The sequence below is a fragment of the Salmo trutta genome, chromosome 35 (genome assembly GCF_901001165.1).
Source record: "Salmo trutta chromosome 35, fSalTru1.1, whole genome shotgun sequence".
NCBI classification, from domain to species: Eukaryota; Metazoa; Chordata; class Actinopteri; order Salmoniformes; family Salmonidae; genus Salmo; species Salmo trutta.
Window position 1 is genome coordinate 23,101,925 of NC_042991.1, and position 20,861 is coordinate 23,122,785.

General features: G+C 40.5%; 1 protein-coding gene across 3 annotated transcripts in view; it reads left to right on the forward strand.

The window, feature by feature from the left end:
• Nucleotides 1-4,119: 4,119 nt before the first annotated feature.
• The window catches only part of LOC115174881 (mitogen-activated protein kinase kinase kinase 5-like), a 65,660-nt gene continuing 48,918 nt past the window's right edge, over nt 4,120-20,861 (forward strand). For 2 of the 3 annotated variants that reach the window (XR_003871878.1, XM_029733873.1), the window contains exons 1-2: nt 4,120-5,134; nt 17,604-17,743. Coding sequence is in view for 2 of the 3 variants with exons in the window: in XM_029733873.1 (XP_029589733.1) it covers nt 4,720-5,134; nt 17,604-17,743 (555 nt within the window). In the remaining variant the exon portion in view is untranslated. Of the gene's footprint in view, nt 5,135-12,388; nt 12,496-17,603; nt 17,744-20,861 lie in introns of those variants that run through there. The other variant, XM_029733874.1, reaches the window with a different exon arrangement.

Below are 20,861 nucleotides of genomic sequence, written 5' to 3' on the forward strand. Positions count from 1 at the left end.
ATGTTATTGTGGGTGTAGTGAAATGCTTGTGTTCCTAGATCCAACAGTTGTAACAGTTGTAATAAAACATCTCAGGGTCTCTTTGAAGCTAAATGTAAATAAGGTAGCAAAATTTCACAAGGGAGCTATTTTAAAATCCCATATAGACCCCTATGAATTATATTTTGCTTGAAGGTAGGCAAATAATATGGAACCACACAGGTAAGCTACTCTGACCTGAAGGGGTCCCCCTCTGCCCAAATGAGAGTCTAGTATTATGAGGAGGAAGGAACTAGTCTAGGGGAAGTTTGAGGTGCAGGGAAATAAAGTAAAGTGATACAAAACCAAGTCTGTTTATTTGTTGCTCTCAATGTGTATATTTTGCAGGAATTACAGGTTGAAATAAAGCACCGTACATTACCAGTTATTGTGGTGTTTTACTGAGTAAGCCTACTTACCAGTTATTGTAGTGTTTTACTTAGTAAGTCTACTTACCAGTTATTGTGGTGTTTTACTTAGTAAGCCTACTTACCAGTTATTGTAGTGTTTTACTTAGTAAGTCTACTTACCAGTTATTGTGGTGTTTTACTTAGTAAGTCTACTTACCAGTTATTGTGGTGTTTTACTTAGTAAGCCTACTTACCAGTTATTGTGGTGTTTTACTTAGTAAGCCTACTTACCAGTTATTGTGGTGTTTTACTTAGTAAGCCTACTTACCAGTTATTGTAGTGTTTTACTTAGTAAGTCTACTTACCAGTTATTGTGGTGTTTTACTTAGTAAGTCTACTTACCAGTTGTTGTGGTGTTTTACTTAGTAAGTCTACTTACCAGTTATTGTGGTGTTTTACTTAGTAAGCCTACTTACCAGTTATTGTGGTGTTTTACTTAGTAAGTCTACTTACCAGTTGTTGTGGTGTTTTACTTAGTAAGCCTACTTACCAGTTATTGTGGTGTTTTACTTAGTAAGCCTACTTACCAGTTATTGTGGTGTTTTACTTAGTAAGTCTACTTACCAGTTATTGTGGTGTTTTACTTAGTAAGCCTACTTACCAGTTATTGTGGCGTTTTACTTAGTAAGCCTACTTACCAGTTATTGTGGTGTTTTACTTAGTAAGCCTACTTACCAGTTATTGTGGTGTTTTACTTAGTAAGCCTACTTACCAGTTATTGTGGTGTTTTACTTAGTAAGTCTACTTACCAGTTATTGTGGTGTTTTACTTAGTAAGCCTACTTACCAGTTATTGTGGTGTTTTACTTAGTAAGCCTACTTACCAGTTATTGTGGTGTTTTACTTAGTAAGTCTACTTACCAGTCATTGTGGTGTTTTACTTAGTAAGTCTACTTACCAGTTATTGTGGTGTTTTACTTAGTAAGCCTACTTACCAGTTGTTGTGGTGTTTTACTTAGTAAGCCTACTTACCAGTTATTGTGGTGTTTTACTTAGTAAGTCTACTTAGATTTGATAGAAATTACATTAGGTCATGCAATAATAAATAAAAAATGTATAGGCCTACACATATAGACATCTGAAATCTGAAGTGCAGTATCAGCTATTGCCTAGTCTCATTTTACAGCCACTTGTGCCTACATACAGCTGTATCCAAACCTAACCTTTTCAGTCCCAAATGAACCACTATTTGGCAGTAGCATTTAGGAACCATAACATTGGATGGCCTTATTGAATGATTAAATTACATTAAGTTACCCACATAAGCATATGGCAGCAGGGGAGCAGGTAGCCTAGTGGTTAGAGCATTGGACTAGTAACTCAAAGGTTGCAAGATTGAATCCCTGAGCTGACAAGGTAAAGATTTGTCATTCTACCCCTGAACAAGGCAGTTAGCCCACTAGGCTGTCATTGAAAATAAGAATTTGTTTTTGGCTGACTTGCCTAGTTAAATAAACGTAAAATAAAAAAGCAGGACAACCTATGGAAAATGCACAAATACAGAAGGTATTGATATTATTGAATAGGTGCATATTTGTGCATTTTTGCATAGGTTGGCCTGCTTCTGTGGGTAACCTAATGTAATTGAATTAGAGCTGTGCTCTCAGGAGTGACAAGTTTTGCATGTAGGCCTTAGAAACGGCAGAAGTTAGGAAGTTTAAAAAAACATTATTTTAAACACCATCCCACCCATTGCAAGTTAAAAATGTGGTTGGTTGATTTCACAGTCACTCCACAATTATGCCCTAATGCAGTTGAATGGGAGATGCTTTCAGTTTAGCTTCTGAGGGCCTAGCCAATGGCTGATTTAGCTAGCTAGATTTTTCTCCCCAGACACCACCAAAGAAAAATATTGATTGGATATTTTTTTCACTTCAGTGTTAACCCTTCCCTTTCCAACACAAACTGAAGAGATGAAATCAGAACATAATTTTAATTATGGAAAATACTACATTTCTATTTAAAGAAAAAACAATAACTCCTTTTATAAATCCTTAGGCCTGATCTGAAGGTGTAGAAGGCTGTTACGGTTCCCCACTGCTACTATTCAACTCTCAACAGTAAATTGAGAGCCCAACTCAGTTGGAAATTGATCCACAGGCCTACAAAAGGGACCCATCACTGAATTGTAAACTAAGAGGCTTTAGACCAATTTCATGGGACCAAATAAGATTCTCATCGACAGGTCTGTAGTGGAGCAGGTTGAGAGCTTCAAGTTCCTTGGTGTCCACATCACCAACGAACGAACTGTCATGGTCAAAACACACCAAGACAGTCATGAAGAGGGCACGACAACGCGTATTCCCCCTCAGGAGACTGAAAAGATTTGGCATGGGTCCTCAGATTATCAAAAGGGGTAATCGCTGTTCTGATGTCCAGAAGGTATTTTTGGTCATAAGAGACGGTAGCAGCAACATTATGTACAAAATAAGTTACAAACAATGTGAAAAGCAAACAAAATAGCACAGTTGGTTAGGAGCCCATAAAATGGCAGCCATCCCCTCCGGTGCCATTATATCAATTTCACTATGCTTCATTTGCTCCCACTGTAAACTACACAGATAAACTATCTTGGGTTAGTTATAAATATCTTTGAAAGTAATCAACTGTGTGGGGATTCCTATGGGTTGTCAATGGCTCTGTCCATGCTGTCACAGACACTATAATAGCGCAAACATAAAGATGAGTCCTCTATCTATCTCTATGGATCATCTTCGCTCAAGGCTCGAACTGAGTGCGTATGTGAATGATGTCATGGGTCTTAAAGACACAGCACACTCTTTATAAAATAAGAGATTGCTTCTTCTACGCAAATGTTGTTGATCAGTACATTAAAATATGTTCCAAATGTAAGGAAAACATATTGTTTTTCATCTGTAGCCCCATGAAATCAGCCCAAACAAACTCAATAACTATTGAATATGCATTCACCTGTATTGTTGAAAGGCCTGGGCTAAATCTTGATTTAACAAATGTATCAATAGACTAGAGATTTACCATTCAAATAAATTATTACCATTATGGTATGTAGTTATATTGGTAAATTAAAAAAAAAAAAAACAGTAAAATTGATTGTGTGATTGTATAATTGATTCATTTAATGCATTCATTCAATCATTTTTAAATGTAATGATATTGAACTCAAAATATATGTCTGGATCAAGTACCATTCTATGACTTTGGCTAACACACCTTATTTATTTATTTATCTTGGTATTGTTTTGGTATTGTTTTGGTATCATTTTGGTATTGAGTATTGTGATGGTATCGAGTATTGTGATATTAAACCTGGTATCGGTATCGAAGTAAAAATGCTGGTATAGTGATAACACTAGGAGCAAGTGTAATGTTCACGTGCAAATCAAATGCTGTAGCACTTGATTACTGTGATGTATAGGAATGATATTCCATGATAGCAGCAGTAATATTTTGTATATGATTTGAAGTTACAATGTGTTTACAAGAACATTGATGGATGATAAGGTAATATACTTGTAGTATTCTAATCAGGGTAGGCCTGTTTTTAAGTCATGTACCTCAAAATCGAGGAGAGTGATTCATTAGTTAAAATTACTGTAAATCTTATTCTTACCGGAAAAATTGCAGACTGTGGCTTTAAGGGGGAATACGCTCCAAATGTTCCAAATATGGTCATGTCACCGCCCGTAAACAACGCTCAACCTCCACCCAGTGTGCATGAGCTTTTGCAGGGAAGATAGTGGAAATAGGGCAGGTTCGGGTACTGGATATAATTGTCTTGTTGGCATGAATTATTCTATGTGCATGATTTCTAAATGATAGGCTATTCATTGCGGTGCTGCACACAACCCTGATCTGCTTTCTAGAACGGTGGATCTACCAACAAGCTCACCGTGGGTTTGTAACCATTGCAACCTGCGCTCGTGCTTAACTTCGGAAACTATGAAGAGTCAATTTCGAGACGCACAAGAATTTTACAATTCAGTGGTAACTGTTCCTTGCCATAGGATCGTTTGCTGTATATGAGTAGCATATATGTCGTGACTTAACAGTGACACTGATTTTCAATGGTTGTAGTGCCCACTATCTTGGTTTATTATTGCAGATTGCACAATTTCATGCGAAACCAGACATGAATATACAGGAGGTGGATTCATATCACCAGACTGTTTACCTGTGTTGAAATATCTTGCATGCCTTGTGCATAGAATGTATGTGAGGAAACGAGCGTAATGTTGACTTTGGATGTCGAGCAACTGAGGATCCATAAGAACATATAAGAGTGATTGTCAACCAAAACAGACATTGAAAAAATGAGTCAAGATGAAGGGATATCATTGTCGGTTCCCTCCTTTGGTCCTGGCTCGGGCCCTGAGGGTGCCTGCAGGGACTCTGCTGGCTCCCGGGAAGATAGCGTGAGCGGTGCCCCCATTCCCGCCGCTGGGACATTCTGGCACGACTCGGTGGTCAGCGGAAGCATCATTCCTAATATTCTGAGCTGCCCGAAGGACAGTGGCGGCTTGTTGTCTACGGTGAAATGTAAAAGCAGGGCTGTCACAGTGGCATATGTCGTCAACAGCGAGCTCACTCAGCCGCACACCGCAGAGAACATGGCCCTGCATTGCCTGAAAGACGCGTGCGACTCCGTGGGAAGTAAACTGGAAATCATACACTTTGGAAAGATCGACTTTGGAGAGACGTGTGTGCTTGACCAGTTCTATAATGCAGGTACGAGGTGATGGGCTATTGAATGTGTTGCCCTCAAACTATCAGAACCAAAACAAATCTACTTTTGTCATTGTCTATTCTTCTGAATCAAACTCCAGCCATCAAACCCTAGCCTACAACACATACAATAAATCACCAAAGTAGAACAGGTTCACTACTGTTGCAGTGGGTGGGAATGGGCCCATGCACATTAATCCACATGCCACACCAGTTGTCTCTAATGGGGCTTCTATTGTGGTTGCCACGAGCACACAGAAAACTGCACATAAGATTGTGTGACTGGTTTTACATGTCAATGTTAAGAAGTATTAAATGAACTACTTTCCCCAGCCTACTTCTTTTCACAATGGCTATAGCCTAGCCATTTGTCAACCTGGAATCCATTGGGCACTAGAGAGTCTCAATGGGGGAATGTCTCATTTGCTCCACAAAGTGGGGAAGGGGGATAATTTTCCCACACACATTTTCCTTTACCATTATGTGCCCCTAGAAGTGAGGCTCCCTAGCGTCATGGATCGTTTTGCTTAGTTTGGGTGGAGGTTCAAATTTCCATTACACTCCAGAAGTGAACTGAACCTTTAGACTCAAACTAAAGTACATTTCCTCCCTTGCCCATTAGTGATGATTTTTTTTAATATATATATATATATATATTTAAATTACAGTACCAGTCAAAAGTTTGGACACACCTACTCATTCAAGGGTTTTTCTTTATTTTACTATTTTCTACATTGTAGAATAATAGTGAAGACATCAAAACTATAAAATAAGCAAATGGAATCATGTAGTAACCAAAAAAGTGTTAAACAAATCGAAATATATTTTATATTTGAGATTCTTCAAAGTAGCCACCCTTTGCCTTGATGACAGCTTTACACACTCTTGGCGTGACCAAACTTTTGATTGGTACTGTATATTTTTACAACTGTAGGTAGCGTTCACTAACGCTAGCTGTCTATGCCTGCGTCAAAACTCTGGTATTTTTCATCCTATCAATTATTCTCCATCTTCTTTTTAAATAGTGAGCCAACATGTTTTCAGCACTTTTATTAACCTGACTGATTAAACAAGCTCTCTTGTCTCTCTGCAGCAGACAGCCTAGTGAGAAATATGTTTGGAACATCAAATCGCAATAAAATCGCAGTATTGAATCGCAATACATATAGAATCGTAATACATATCGTATCAGCACCTAAGTATCATGATAATATCGTATCGTGAGGTCCCTGGCAATTCCCAGCCATATTGCCCATATCTCTCATTAGCGGGAAAATTAGTGGGAAAACACCATTGTCAAAATTGACCGCAAATGCGATTATGCATGTCATGCTTTTATTATAAAAGGTGCATTTTTATGGTGAAAATGATCTTCCACCAACTTGAAACTCATGCGCTGCGAATGTATGTCAGTTAGGCTATACACCTGTTGTAAAGTGGATTAATGGGCTTCATTTTAAGACGTTTTTTTGCCATTTAGTTGTGATACAAACCTTATGAAAACATATAAGCCTATGGGCTAGGTTACATGAGGTGTGCGACTATGATTTGTAAAAGTTGCAAAAAAAAAGTAATTAGCTGTTTCCTGCCTTACTGCACACAAGCTGGGCATCATTCACAAGTAATAATATATAATTCACAAGTGATAGGCTAATATTGTCACCCATCAGGCTGTTTTTGATTTCATCTTGTCTTTACATATACTAAATAATATGTGTGAAATTTGTTTTGATTTAGAAAGGACCAATATCATGCACCTGTCTCGAGGCAGGGGAAAAAAAGACATGTCATCTATGCAATAGTATCATCAATAGCAAATGGAGGATGCTTTTCCCGTGGTTCATTTTCATGCCAGCCCGATAGGCTACACTCCTGTTGTAAAGAGAAGCAATGTGCTTAATATTAGGAAAGTTGAGAAATACACTGAACAAAAATATAAACGCAACATGTAAAGTGTTGGTCCCATGTTTCATGAGCTGAAATACAAAAAAATCCCAGACATTTTCCATACTCACAAAAAAAGCTTATTTCTCTCAAAGGTTGTGCACAAATTTGTTTACATCTGTGTTAGTGAGTATTTCTCCTTTGCCAAAATAATCCATCCACCTGACAGGTGTGGCATATCAAGAAGCTGATTAAACATAATGATCATTCTGATTGGCTGGGCCTGGCTCCCCAGTGGGTGGGCCTGGCTGCCAAGTGGGTGGGCCTATGCCCTCCAATGCTCACCCATTGCTGCACCCCTGCCCAGTCATGTGAAATCCATAAATTAGGGCCTATTACATTTATTTCAATTGACTGATTTCCTTATATGAACTGTAACTCAGTAAAATCTTTGAAATTGTTGCATGTTGCTTTTATATTTTTGTTCAGTATAAATATAGTAGGCCTAGCCTATAGAAAGCTGATGGGATCCTCCTCTTTTTAATAGAGGCCATCACTCTGTTTTCTCACGCAATTGCGTAACCTATAGAAATGTTGCGCAACATGAGCTCTTGGGCTCTCATGAAGTGTTTGATTAGATTTTTGATCACTTTTGCATTGATGTCAGAGTGATTAGTGGGACAATAGAGTGCTGAGTACCAGACAGTTAGCAAGTTTGGTAGGCTACTAATGACCATCAGCAGCATCAGAGCTTGGAGAAACCGAATTACCGTGACTAAACGGTCACGTGGAATTTGACTGCCGTCATGACTCGTGACTGCCGGTGAAGCGGTAATACGGTCGCCGTAACAGCCCTAGTGATGGACCATTCTTGATACACACAGGAAACTGTTGAGTGTGAAAAACCTAGCAGCGTTGCAGTTCTTGACACAAACCAGTATGCCTGGCACCTTCTATCAAAGGCACTTCAATATTTTGTCTTACCCATTCACCCTCTGAATGGCACACATACACAATCCATGTCTCAAGGCTTAGAAATCATTCTTAGACCTGTGTCCTCCCCTTCAGCTACACTGATTGAAGTGGATTTAACAAGTGAAATCAATAAGGGATCATAGCTTTCACAGTCTGTCATGGAAAGAGCAGGTGTTTTGTATACTCCATAATACAATAGGACATTTTCTAGGTGAAGAAATGATAAAACACCTGTGTTGTATAGACTTAACTGACATCACAGCTAACCCGTTATCGTTTGTCATAACATAACATTATTGGTTGTGTAAACAGAACTCAATATGTTCCCTTTTTTTGGTTTGGCTATTTTCCACAGGGCCTCTGTGGAATTTTCTGTATACTTCTCACGGGAGGTGGGAAGTGGTTCCCAGAAACCCTTTTTGTATCTGTTCAAAATGTACACAAGCTTTGTTGAAATGACAGAAGCTCCCTAAAGATTGCCAACGTCTTTATCGTGTTCCTACAACAGGACATTTTAGGAATGGAATCACAAGGAAAGAGAGAGGGAAAAAAAGCTTTTGTATACAATGAACTAGATGCCTGACCACTTCACTCCTATTTTGGAAAAGCTGAACTGCCATGAATTCCCACATTTTGAATGACATAAGAAAGGAGCGTTCACAGAACATGTAAATAAGTGCATCAGGAATGTGCAAGTGGAAACACATGTTCACAGTATATCAAATAGCTGTTCTGATCCATGTTTGATATTCACATGTTGTGACCTCGCTGAGTAAACACAGCAGTGGCTATTAACTTAACCCAGAAATGAGATGTTCTGGTCCCCCGTGGTCAGTTCAGACTAATGATCTGATTTAACTATGTTGATAAATGTGTCTGTTTTTCTTAATATGTTTTGTAATTTTATATATTGTACAGTGCATTCAGAAAGTTTTCAGAAAAACATTTTATGTTACAGCCTTATTCTAAAATGTATTAAATTGTTTTACCACCTCATCAATCTAGACACAATAACCCATAATGACAAGCACTTTTGTCCTTATGGGTTCTTTGCAACTCTGCCTAGAAGGCCAGCATCCCAGAGTCGCCTCTTCGCTGTTGACGTTGAGACTGGTGTTTTGCGGGTACTATTTAATGAAGCTGCCAGTTGAGGACTTGTGAGGCATCTGTTTCTCAAACTAGACACTCTAATGTACTTGTCCTCTTGCTCATTTGTGCACCGGGGCCTCCCACTCCTCTTTCTATTCTGGTTAGAGCCAGTTTGCGCTGTTCTGTGAAGGGAGTAGTACACAGCGTTGTACGAGATCTTCAGTTTCTTGGCAATTTCTCGCATGGAATAGCCTTCATTTCTCAGAACAAGAATATACTGACGAGTTTCAGAAGAAAGAGCTTTGTTTCTGGCCATTTTGAGCCTGTAATCGAACCCACAAATGCTGATGCTCCAGATACTCAACTAGTCTAAAGAAGGCCAGTTTTATTGCTTCTTTAATCAGCATTACAGTTTGCAGCTGTGCTAACATAATTGCAAAAGGGTTTTCTAATGATCAATTAGCCTTAGCTAACACAACGTGCCATTGGAACACAGGAGTGATGGTTGCTGATAATGGGCCTCTACGGCTATGTAGATATTCCATAAAAAATCAGCTGTTTCCAGCTACAATACTCATTTACAACATTAACAATGTCTACACTGTATTTCTGATCAATTGTATGTTATTTCAATGGACAAAAAATGTGCTTTTCTTTCAAAAACAAGGACATTTCTAAGTGACCCCAAACTTTTGAACGATAGTGTATATCAGCTTAATTTACCACTGGTGGACTCCAATCAAGTTATAGAAACATCTCAAGGATGATCAATGAAGCAAGATGCACCTGAGCTTAATTTGATCAATTTTAGTTTAAAGCTGTAACGTAACAAAATGTGGAAAAAAGGAAGGGGTCTGAATACTTTCCCAATGCACTGTATGTGTTTAATGTATTTCTTCTGGGCTCATCTGTAAAATACACCCTGGTCTCAGTATGACTTCCCTGTCAAAATAAAGGTTAAATAAATCAATCCCGTCAATAGATAAAGGTCAAACCACATGTTCAAGCCACATGAGGTGAGCCGGTGGTGTAGGCTACTGTTAAAAAGGTGTAACGGTTTTAAGGCTTTTTTACTCTATGTTGGTGTCCAGAGGACAACACTCTTGCACTGACTGCCACCTGTAACTGTGCCGGGAAGAGGTGTTAGTCATGTTAAAAATGATTCTGAGAACAGTATTACCTTGATATAAGTCATTGTTTATCCCCCGACTAAAGTCGCTCCACTGTGAGCTGATCTGAACCATTGACTGACTGACTAAATGTGTTTCTGTACCTCACAACAGGGGCCCAGTGTGTGTTCCATTCAGTTTAGTTGGTCTGTATCTATTATATCCCAAATCCTACCATGTAAATCTCTAGACAAGAAAGTCTGATGTTTCACCCTCACCCGTCCCCTACTCATTTCAGTTCATCCCCAAAGGAAGTACTGAACTGCAGCATCATACTCCCTGGAGGGAGGCTTTCATAAAGGAAACAGTGACCTGTTGTTGTGATACAGTACATCTCTTCTGGAGGGAACAACAGTCCCCAAACAACATTCTTTAATCTCATTTGATACCAAGTGGCTTTTGTATTAAATTAAACATAATTTTGAATGTAAAATCAAGTTGGTGTCATTGAATAAGAGCTCATGCTATTTTTGAGAAGCACCTATAGAGTATTGGATTCAAAGGTTATCAGTCACACTCTACATTACTGTATTGCCTTACACATACCACATTCAGCATTGTTTTGACAGCCAGAGGATTCCTGCACAAGATCCCACATGCACTTTGGTCTGACCTGAAGGCTGGCTGGCGGCTGTCGTCCTCTGCTCCCATTGGTTGTCAACTAAGTTGTTTATCCATGCTCATGTGTATGGTGGCGGTCCATGTGGGCTACAGAGCATCAGGTCAGGAGAAATTGTATCACCAGCTGCACTACTGTCCAGGGAATCCAGTCTTTATTGTAAAAATGGAGTGGTGTAGAGTGTTGGTTGATCAAAGTACTCAGTCAGGTTTTATCAGCAGTTTGGGTATGTGGTGTCAGGTGTGCCAGCATAAGTTGGCAGTAGGTCAAGGGAAGCCGTTTTTGGCTGTAGACATTGGCAGTGTTTGAGATTGATTCAGATTAATATTAGCATGATTAGGCAGTCAGTAAATAAAATAAAAGAACAGTCATAAACTTTCTAATACATACATTTTATTGTATTTTTAAGTAAATATATCAAATAGCAGTAGGGTAAATTAATGATTATTATAACCAATTGTTTTTCTACCTCAAACTGTCTCCGTCTCCTTCCTCCAATGTGCGCTTTCTCCTTAAAAATGTGCTCTCTCCTTAAATGCGCTCCCTTTGATGCTGTAACATGATCTGTGTCTGTACTACCTTATGCATAGTGCTCTGGCTATATGGTTTGTCCGGTTTGTAAAGATGCAAGAACGATGCTAAAAGCCACCATTTCTATTGAAATGAACTACCAAATCTCATTCTTGGTGAGTGTGGACATTTTTAAGTGAATGTGAATCTGAGACAAAGTGATGAAAACTGAAGTTGAAATCCATGCTAGGGTAGCAAACGTAAAATACACTGAGTGGACCAAATATTAAGAACACCTTCCTAATATTGAGTTCCCCCCCCTTTTGCCCTCAGAACAGCCTCAATTCATCGGGGAATGGACTCTACAAGGTGTCGAAAGCGTTCCACAGGGATGCTGGCCCATGATGACTCCAATGCTTCGTACAGTTGTGTCAAGTTGGCTCGATGTCCTTTGGGTGGTGGACCATTCTTGATACACACGGAAATGTTGAGCGTGAAAAACCCAGCAGCGTTGCAGTTCTTGACAAAAACATGTGCGCCTGGCACCTACTACCATACCCCGTTCAAAGGCACTTTAATCTTTTGCTTTGCCCATTCACTCTGTGAATGGCACACATGCACAATTCATGTTTCAATTGTCGCAAGGCTTAGAAATCCTTCTTTAACCTCACCATCATCCACACGGATTGAAGTGGATTTAATAAGTGACATCAATAAGGGATCATAGATTTCACCTGGATTCACCTGGTCAGTCTATGTCATGGAAAGGTGTTCTTAATGTTAAGTAAACTAAGTGTATGTGTGCAACAGCTGCACACTGCAAGCAGACAGAGATGAGAGGAGAAAATTGCATACCTTAATTGAGCTATTTGAACAGTTATTGCTTTGACTGTGGATATTTGCCTAACAAATAACCGAAACCCAAAATTCCATGACCGTCACAGTTATTGCATGACTTCTCAAATGTGTCTTCTTGGTGCTGTTGCCAGGTGATCTGTTCTTGGTGCTGTTGCCAGGTGATCTGTTCTTGGTGCTGTTGCCAGGTGATCTGTTCTTGGTGCTGTTGCCAGGTGATCTGTTCTTGGTGCTGTTGCCAGATGATATTTGTGTAATTTAAGGTAAGTGGGATTAAGATCATTCATTTGACAGAAAACAAATCCCTCTTGTTAAAATCAAGTTCTCTTGTTAGAAAACAAGTTCGTTGTTTTTTAAAATATATATATTTTTTTTTTACAAGAGGCCAATCAGGAAGTGTGAGGCTAGTTGAGGCAACTGGCACTGTAGTAAGCAGGCAGCTCCTTGTGTGTCAACCTGGATGGGATCAATTCAAATTCTGTTCTTGCACTTTCCCCCTGGGCCATGGTACTCAATCGCTGAAATATGCTAGTGTGAACAGAAACTAAAGTATCAAAAGCCGAGGATTCTTTCTGCCAGATTACACACATTTCCTGTCGGGGCTGGGGGCTTGTCTCCTTCCTCCATATTGCACTCATTTCTAAAAATAAAGTAGTATTTCTTATTTTTGGGCAGGGTTTCCAAACTGCTGAATAACCATTGTGAAAGTACCCTGCATGCTTTCCTATGAGAGTTTATTTATAGAAGCAGGCACGGCACGCTCAACTTAAACACCAATATAGTGGGTTGTTTTAGCAGAACAATACTGAACTTAATTTGGGCACTTAAACCTATTTAAGTGGTTTGGTTTCTTGATCTGAAAATAACATTACACATCTGAGTGCTTGAATTACTTTCTAGAAGCAGCTAGCAACACTTGTTGCTGTGTGAATTGAATATTAGTCCCATTTACTTTTTCTTGACTGATTGTATGACATCGTGGTGCACTGATAGTTCCCTCTTCAAGTCAGCTTCTACTTGACGCCAGGGAACATAATGGCATGTGAACGGAGCACACTAAAGCAGGAAGCACCAGTGACTCGGTCAATAATCAGGTGAAGCAGATGCCAAGCTACAGGACTGTTTTGCTAGCACAGACTGGAATATGTTGGCATTGAGGAGTACACCACATCAGTCACTGGCTTCATCAATAAGTGCATCGATGATGTCGTCCCCACAGTGACTGTACGTACATACCCCAACCAGAAGCCATTGATTACAGGCAACATCCACACTCAGCTAAAGGGTAGAGCTGCCACTTTCAAGGAGCGGGACTCTAACTGGAAGCTTATAAAAAATCCCTCTATGCCCTCCAACAAACCATCAAACAGGCAAAGCGTCAATACAGTAATAAGATCGAATCGTACTACACCGGCTCCGACGCTCGTCAGATGTGGCAGGGCTTGCAAACTATTACAGACTACAAAGAAAACCACAGCCGCGAGCTGCCCAGTGACACAAGCCTACCAGACGAGCTAAATTACTTCTATGCTCGCTTCGAGACAAGTAACACTGAAGCATGCATGAGAGCATCAGCTGTTCCGGATGACTGTGTGATCACGCTCTCTGTAGACGATTTGAGTAAGACCTTTAAACAGGTCAACATTCACAAGGCCGCAGAGCCAGATGGATTACCAGGACGTGTACTCCGAGCATGCGCTGACCAACTGGCAAGTGTCTTCACTGACATTTTCAACCTCTCCCTGTCTGAGTCTGTAATACCAACATTTTTCAAGCAGACCACCATAGTCCCAGTGCCCAAGAAAGTGAAGGTAACCTGCCTAAATGACTACTGCACAGTAGCACTCACGTCGGAAATCATGAAATGCTTTGAAAGGATGGTCATAGCTCACATCGACACCATCATCCCAGAAACCCTAGACCCACTCCAATTTGCATACCGCCCAAACAGATCCAGAGATGGCGCATTCTCAATCGCACTCCACACTGCCCAAAGGATATACTGCTTCTCCGAGACCAGGCCCAAATCCCTGTCATTTGCGTGAAGAAAAGACGGAAATACAGAAATATATTACACCTATGTGAGAATGCTTATTGACTACAGCTCAGCTTTCAACACCATAGTGCCCACAAAGCTCATCACTAAGCTAAGGACCCTGGGACTAAACACCTCCCTCTGCAACTGGATACTGGACTTCCTGACGGGCCACCCCCAGTTGGTAAGGGTAGGTAACAACACATCTGCCACGCTGATCCTCAACACTGGGTCCCCTCATGGGTGCGTGCTTAGTCCCCTCCTGTAATCCCTGTTCACCCACAACTGCATGGCCAAGCACGATTCCAACACCATTAAGTTCGCTGACGACACAACATTGGTAGGCCTGATCACCGACGAGGCTGTAGTGGAGCGGGTCGAGAGTTTCAAGTTCCTTGGTGTCCACATAACCAACAAACTATCATGGTCCAAACACACCAAGACAGTCGTGAAAAGGGCACGACGACACCTTTTCCCCCTCAGGAGAAAAGATTTGGCATGGGTCTCCAGATCCTCAAATTTATACAGCTCCACCATCGAGAGCAACCTGACCAGTTGCATCACCGCCTGGTATGGCAACTGCTCGGCATCCGACCGTAAGGCGCCACAAAGGGCACTGCATATAGCCCAGTACATCACTGGGGCCAAGCTTCCTGCCATCCAGGACCTATATACTAGGCAGTGTTAGAGGAAGGCCCAAAAAATGGTCAAAGACTCAAGTCACCCAAGTCATAGACTGTTCTCTCTGCTACCACACGATAAGCTGTACCAGAGCGCCAAGTCTAGGTCCAAAAGGCTCCTTAACAGCTTCTACCCCCAAGACATAAGACTGCTGAACAATTAATCAAATGGCAACCCGGACTATTTACATTGAGGGGAGGACCATCCTCCTTAGTGAATTTTCATAATTCCAAAAAATTTATTAAAACACACTGTTTTGCAATGAAGGTCTACAGTAGCTTCAACAGCACTCTGTAGGGTAGCACCATGATGTAGCCGGAGGACAGCTAGTTTCCATCCTCATCTGGGTACATTGACTTCAATACAAAACCTAGGTTACTCATGGTCCTCCTCCACTTCCATAGACTTACACAGTAATTATGACAACTTCCGGAGGACATCCTCCAACCTATCGGAGCTCTTGCAGCATGAACTGACATGTTGTCCACCCAATCAAAGGATCCGAGAATGAATCTAGTACTGAAAGCATAAGCTACTAGCTAGAACTGCAGTGCATAAAATGTGGTGAGTAGTTGACTCAAAGAGAGAGAAAGACAATAGTTGAACAAATATATTTCTTTAAAAATAAGCAAGAGAGAGAGAGAGAGAGAGCTATATTTCGTAGTATTGTTTTCCCACTTTCACTTATCTAGCGAATGCAGCTATCTAGTTTAGCCTACTCAAACACCCGGCTCAAACAGAGAGGGATGCTATGTTAGCTAGCTGGCCATGGCTATCCAACAATGGAACTCTTCCAAGTCAAGGTAAGCTTGACTTGGAATTATTGCCACCGGGGCCCGTCGGTGTAACTGCTAAACTTCTTGCTGACTGTACATTGTACTGCATGATTGTAGCGGGTTTACTAACTCGTTAGTTCTAGTAGCTATGTTGACATTAGCTAATATAATGACAACAATGTAAGCTGTGTGTAGCGGTTAGCGGTTATGAAATGAAGGTTTTGGCTTGGAAAGTTGTTTTTGCCTGGTCACAGATAGCTAAGGTGTTGTGCACTGAAGTTCACATGATTAGGCAGTCACTGAAGTTCACAAGCGAAGGGAAAAGTTGAGAGGAGAGAGCGTAGATGCGAGAAGGAATTCTACTACAAGCAAAACGATCATGCTGTTTGTATGTGGCTGCTATGTAAGTGAACTGTGTTTGCATGTGATCAGGGGTGTGGTGTGTTTATTCTGCCGAAAAACATTTCTTAAACAGAAGCAAACGGGGATAAACATACCTGAATTTGTACAATAGAAACTCTCATTTGCAACTGTTGGACTAATAATTACACCCTATATATATATTTTTTAAATCTTTATTTAACTAGGCAAGTCAGTTAGGAACAAGTACTTACTTACAATGACAGCCCTGCTTTGTTCAGTGGCAGGACATCAGATTTTTACCTTGTCAGCTCAGGGATTTGATCTAGCAACCTTTCGGTTACAGACCCAACGCACTAACCACTAGGCTACCTGCCACCCCAGGTAGCCTAGATGCAGGCAAGATTGTGCAAGGCGGTATTGAATGTGTCACTGTCTGTCACCCTGATTACTCTAATACTTCTCTCAACCTCTGCACATCCGTTGTAAACTTTTATTCATAGGCTAGGTTTTAGCAACCTCATGATGGGTATAGGGAAAATATGAGTATCATGTCGATGTCACATAGAGCTGGGTGAATAGAATATAGTCATTCAATATGCTGTAATAGAAATAAGGCCATGCTCCAAAAAAAATCATCCTCCCTCATCTTAAACGTCACCGACCACCACTGGTGTCTACCACGTTTTCCATGTCTATATGTTCCTAAATCATAATTAATGTAAGCTAATATTTGCCTTGGCTCAAACCTAATCTTATATAAGGCAGAAGATTCCAAGGAGAGTGCTGTACATAGCCTACCCCACCCATTTCAAGCCAGGCTGTCTCTGGTGGGATCTTTCTTTGCGTCACTACACAGCAGCAGACACATGACATTAAAATAGATTGCCTATTTGCTTTGATGATCCTTTTGGCATTGGCTGTCTTGTGTGGACATTTGGTTCTCAGTGAGTGAGACTAGCGTGGACTGGAACCCAGGTATTACAGTGAAAGGGCGCTCCATTGGAAGGGATCACAAGCTCTATGTAATGTGTATGTTGACATGGAAGGGTAAACTTGGAAGCACATGAAAAGGTGGAGTGGGTCTGTTAAATGTTATCTTTCTGGAGAACACTGTCATTACAAAACACTGAAGCACTGTTTAAGCCCAGTTTTATTGTGCTGTTATCAGTCAGTGGTACCAGAGAGACTTCTGTAAAAACCACACCCCAGACTTAATACCAGACAATGTTATTTTGGCCTTTTCTTTTGGAAGATTTTGTGATGTCACAGTCTGGTCCAAAAATGACAATTTGGGCAAATTGAAGATCCTACTCCAAAACAACTGTAGAGGCATAATTGTCCCATCAGGAAGCATCAATCTCATCTTATTTCATTTGACACTTAAACAAATTGGTAAATGTGAAGAAACTATATAGTAGGCTACAGTACGTTATAGGCATAACATATGTTATACTATAGACCTAGGTCCAGTTGTTCAGTGTTAAGCCCACTAACGGGCTATCTCTGTCCCTCACAGACATAGCTGTGGTGGAGATGACGGACGCTTTCCGCCAGCCCTCCCTGTTCTACCACCTGGGTGTGAGGGAGAGCTTCAGCATGGCCAACAACATCATCCTGTACTGTGACACCAACTCTGACTCGCTTCAGTCCCTGCAGGTAAGCTGTGTGGTTCACGCGCGCTCGCGCACACACACACTCACGCACGCACACATGCCTTACATAAACGTATCTGTAGCCTGTCAGCCTTTTTTTCCTCATCACTTTGTCCATACTTTAATCAACTTAATGTTTCCACAATGGATGTAATGTAATACGGTTCATCAGGTTAATGACAAAAGGTCTATATTTAGAATCTGAGTGTATGGGGAACCTGTAATAGCTGTCATTGCTGTTGTAGTGACAGTTCAACACATTAGTTATTTGTTTGAAGGGAGATGCATTTACACCTAGACAGGAAATGGTGTGTTTCATGAAAAGGAAAGGAGACATTAGGCCAATGTAAAGTAGCATCTGACAGAGGAAAAACAATCAACACACACAATTTGGTTTAATATTTTACCCCTTTATATCCATTTAGCATTCTAGTCTTGTAAAAGAGCATTTCGTAGACAGGGAAATGTCATTGATAGACTGACTCATTTCCTTGCATTTGCAGAAGAGGTTTGCATGTCTTATCAATTTTGGTGTTGTCTGTGCCCTTGGGCTGGAGTCCTCAGGTGATGTACAGTTGAATAAACATTAGCCTAAACTGATTTGCAAAGTGAGAGAGCCCTTGCAGCTGCAATGGAATCCCCTAACAAAGCCCACCACCAACAACACACAGGCATGCAAATTAGAGAATGGGGGAGGGGAGACTGGGGTTTCCTGTGCATACAGTGCCTTCAGAAAGTATTCACACCCCTTGACTTTTTCCACATTTTGTTGTGATACAGCCTGAATTTAAAATAGATTAAATTGAGATTTTGTGTCTCTGGTCTACACAAAATACCCCATCATGTCAAAGTGGAATGATGTTTTTAGAAATGAATACAAAATGAAAAGTAAATAAGCATTCAACCCACTTATTATGGCAAGCCTAAATATGTTCAGGAGTAGAAATCTGCTTAATATGTCACATAAAAAGTTGCATGGACTCACTCTGTGTACAATAATAGTGTTTAACATTATTTTTGAATGACTACTCCATCTCTGTACCCCACATATACAGATAATTGTAAGGTCCCTAGCAGTGAATTTCAAACATAGATTCAACCACAAAGACCAGGGAGGTTTTCCAATGTCTTGCAAAGAAGGGCACCTATTGGTACAGTGGCGGTCGGTACAGTTTAAGATGAGGGAGGACGATCATTATTTTTGGAGAATGGCCTTATTTCTATTACACCAAATTGGATGACTGTCATTCAATGTAACATCGATAGGTTTAGGCTACTAAATGATACTCAAATTTTCCCTATACCTATCATGAGGTTGCTACAACCTAGCCTATGAATTAAAGTTTACAACGTAGGTGCACACAGGTCGAGGGGAAAATTTGAGGGGATGGACAGACAATGACACATTCAATACCGCCTTGCACAGTCTTGCCTGCATCTAGCTTACCTAGGGTGTAATCATTAGTCCAACAGTTGAATACAAGAGTTTCTATAGGACAAATTCAGGTATGTTTATCCCCGTTGTGTTCTGTTGCTTCCGTTTAAAAAAAAAATGTTTTTCAACAGTATCGGCAGAATGAATACACCCCTGATCACGCGCCACATATAAACATTAATTTAAGTCAATGGAAGGCGGTGAGAACCATGAGCCTCCTAGATTTTGTATTGAAGTCAATGTACCCAGAGGAGGACAGAAGCTAGCTGTCCTCCGGCTACACCATGGTACTACCCTACAGTGCTGTTGAGACAACTGTAGACCTTTATTGCAAAACCGTGTGTTTTAATCAATTATTTGGTGAGGTGAATATATTTTGTTTAGTTTTATCTAAAAAGGATGATAACATTTGAAAAGTTTCACTATTTTTATGAATTCACTGAGGAGGATGGTCCTCCCCTTCATCCTCTGAGGAGCCTCCACTAGTACACTGAACAACAATTTGAACACAACATTTAAAGTGTTGGTCCCCTGTTTCATGACCTGAAATAAAAGATCCCAGACATTTTGCATACGCACAAAAAGCGGTTTGCTGATGTCAACGTTGTGAACAGAGTGCCCCATAGTGGCGGTGGGGTTATGGTATGGGCAGGCATAAGCTATGGACAGCAAACACAATTGCATTTTATCATTGGCAATTTGAATGCACAGAGATACAGTGACGAGATCCTGAGGCACATTGTCGTGTCATTCATCCTCCGCCATCACCTCATGTTTTAGTATAATGCATGGCCGCATGTCGCAAGGATCTTCCATGGCCTGCATACTCACAAGACAGGTCACCGATTGAGCATGTTTGGGATGCTCTGGATCAACGTGTACGACAGAGTGTTCCAATTCTGCCAATATCCAGCAACTACGCACAGCAATTGAAGAGTAGGACAACATTCCACAGGCCACAACCAACAGCCTGATCAACTCTATGCGAAGGAGGTGTGTCGCACAGCATGAGGCAAATGGTGGTCACACAGTCATGTTAAATCCATAGATTAGGGCCTAATGAATCACCATGAGACCAATGGTGACTTTAAAATGGTTACAGAGTTTAATGGCTGTGATGGGAGAAAAATTTGGATGGATCAACAACATTGTAGTTACTCCACAATATTAACCTACATGACAGAGTGAAAAGAAAGAAGCCTGTAGAGAATAAAACATATTCCAAAACATGCATCCTGTTTGCAATAAGGCACTAAAGTAAAACTGCAAAACAAAAACAACACATCATTATTCATATTATTCACAAGTACCACTATTCATATGTTCAAGCATAGGATAAAAATAAACAGAATAGAGCTAAGCACATTCTAGAGGAAAACCTGGTTCAGTCTGCTTTCCAACAGACACTGGGAGACAAATTCACCTTTAAGCAGGACAATAACCTAAAACACAAGGTCATATATACAATGGAGTTGCTTACCAAGACGACCTTGAATGTTCCTGAGTGGCCTAGTTAAAGTTTTGACTAAAATCAGCTTGAAAATCAATGGCAAGACTTGAAAATGGCTGTCTAGTAATGATCAACAACCAATTTGATAGATCTTGAAAAATGTTCTAAAGAATAATGTGGAAATATTGCATAATCCCGGTGTACAAGGCTCTTAGAGACTTACCCAGAAAGACTCAC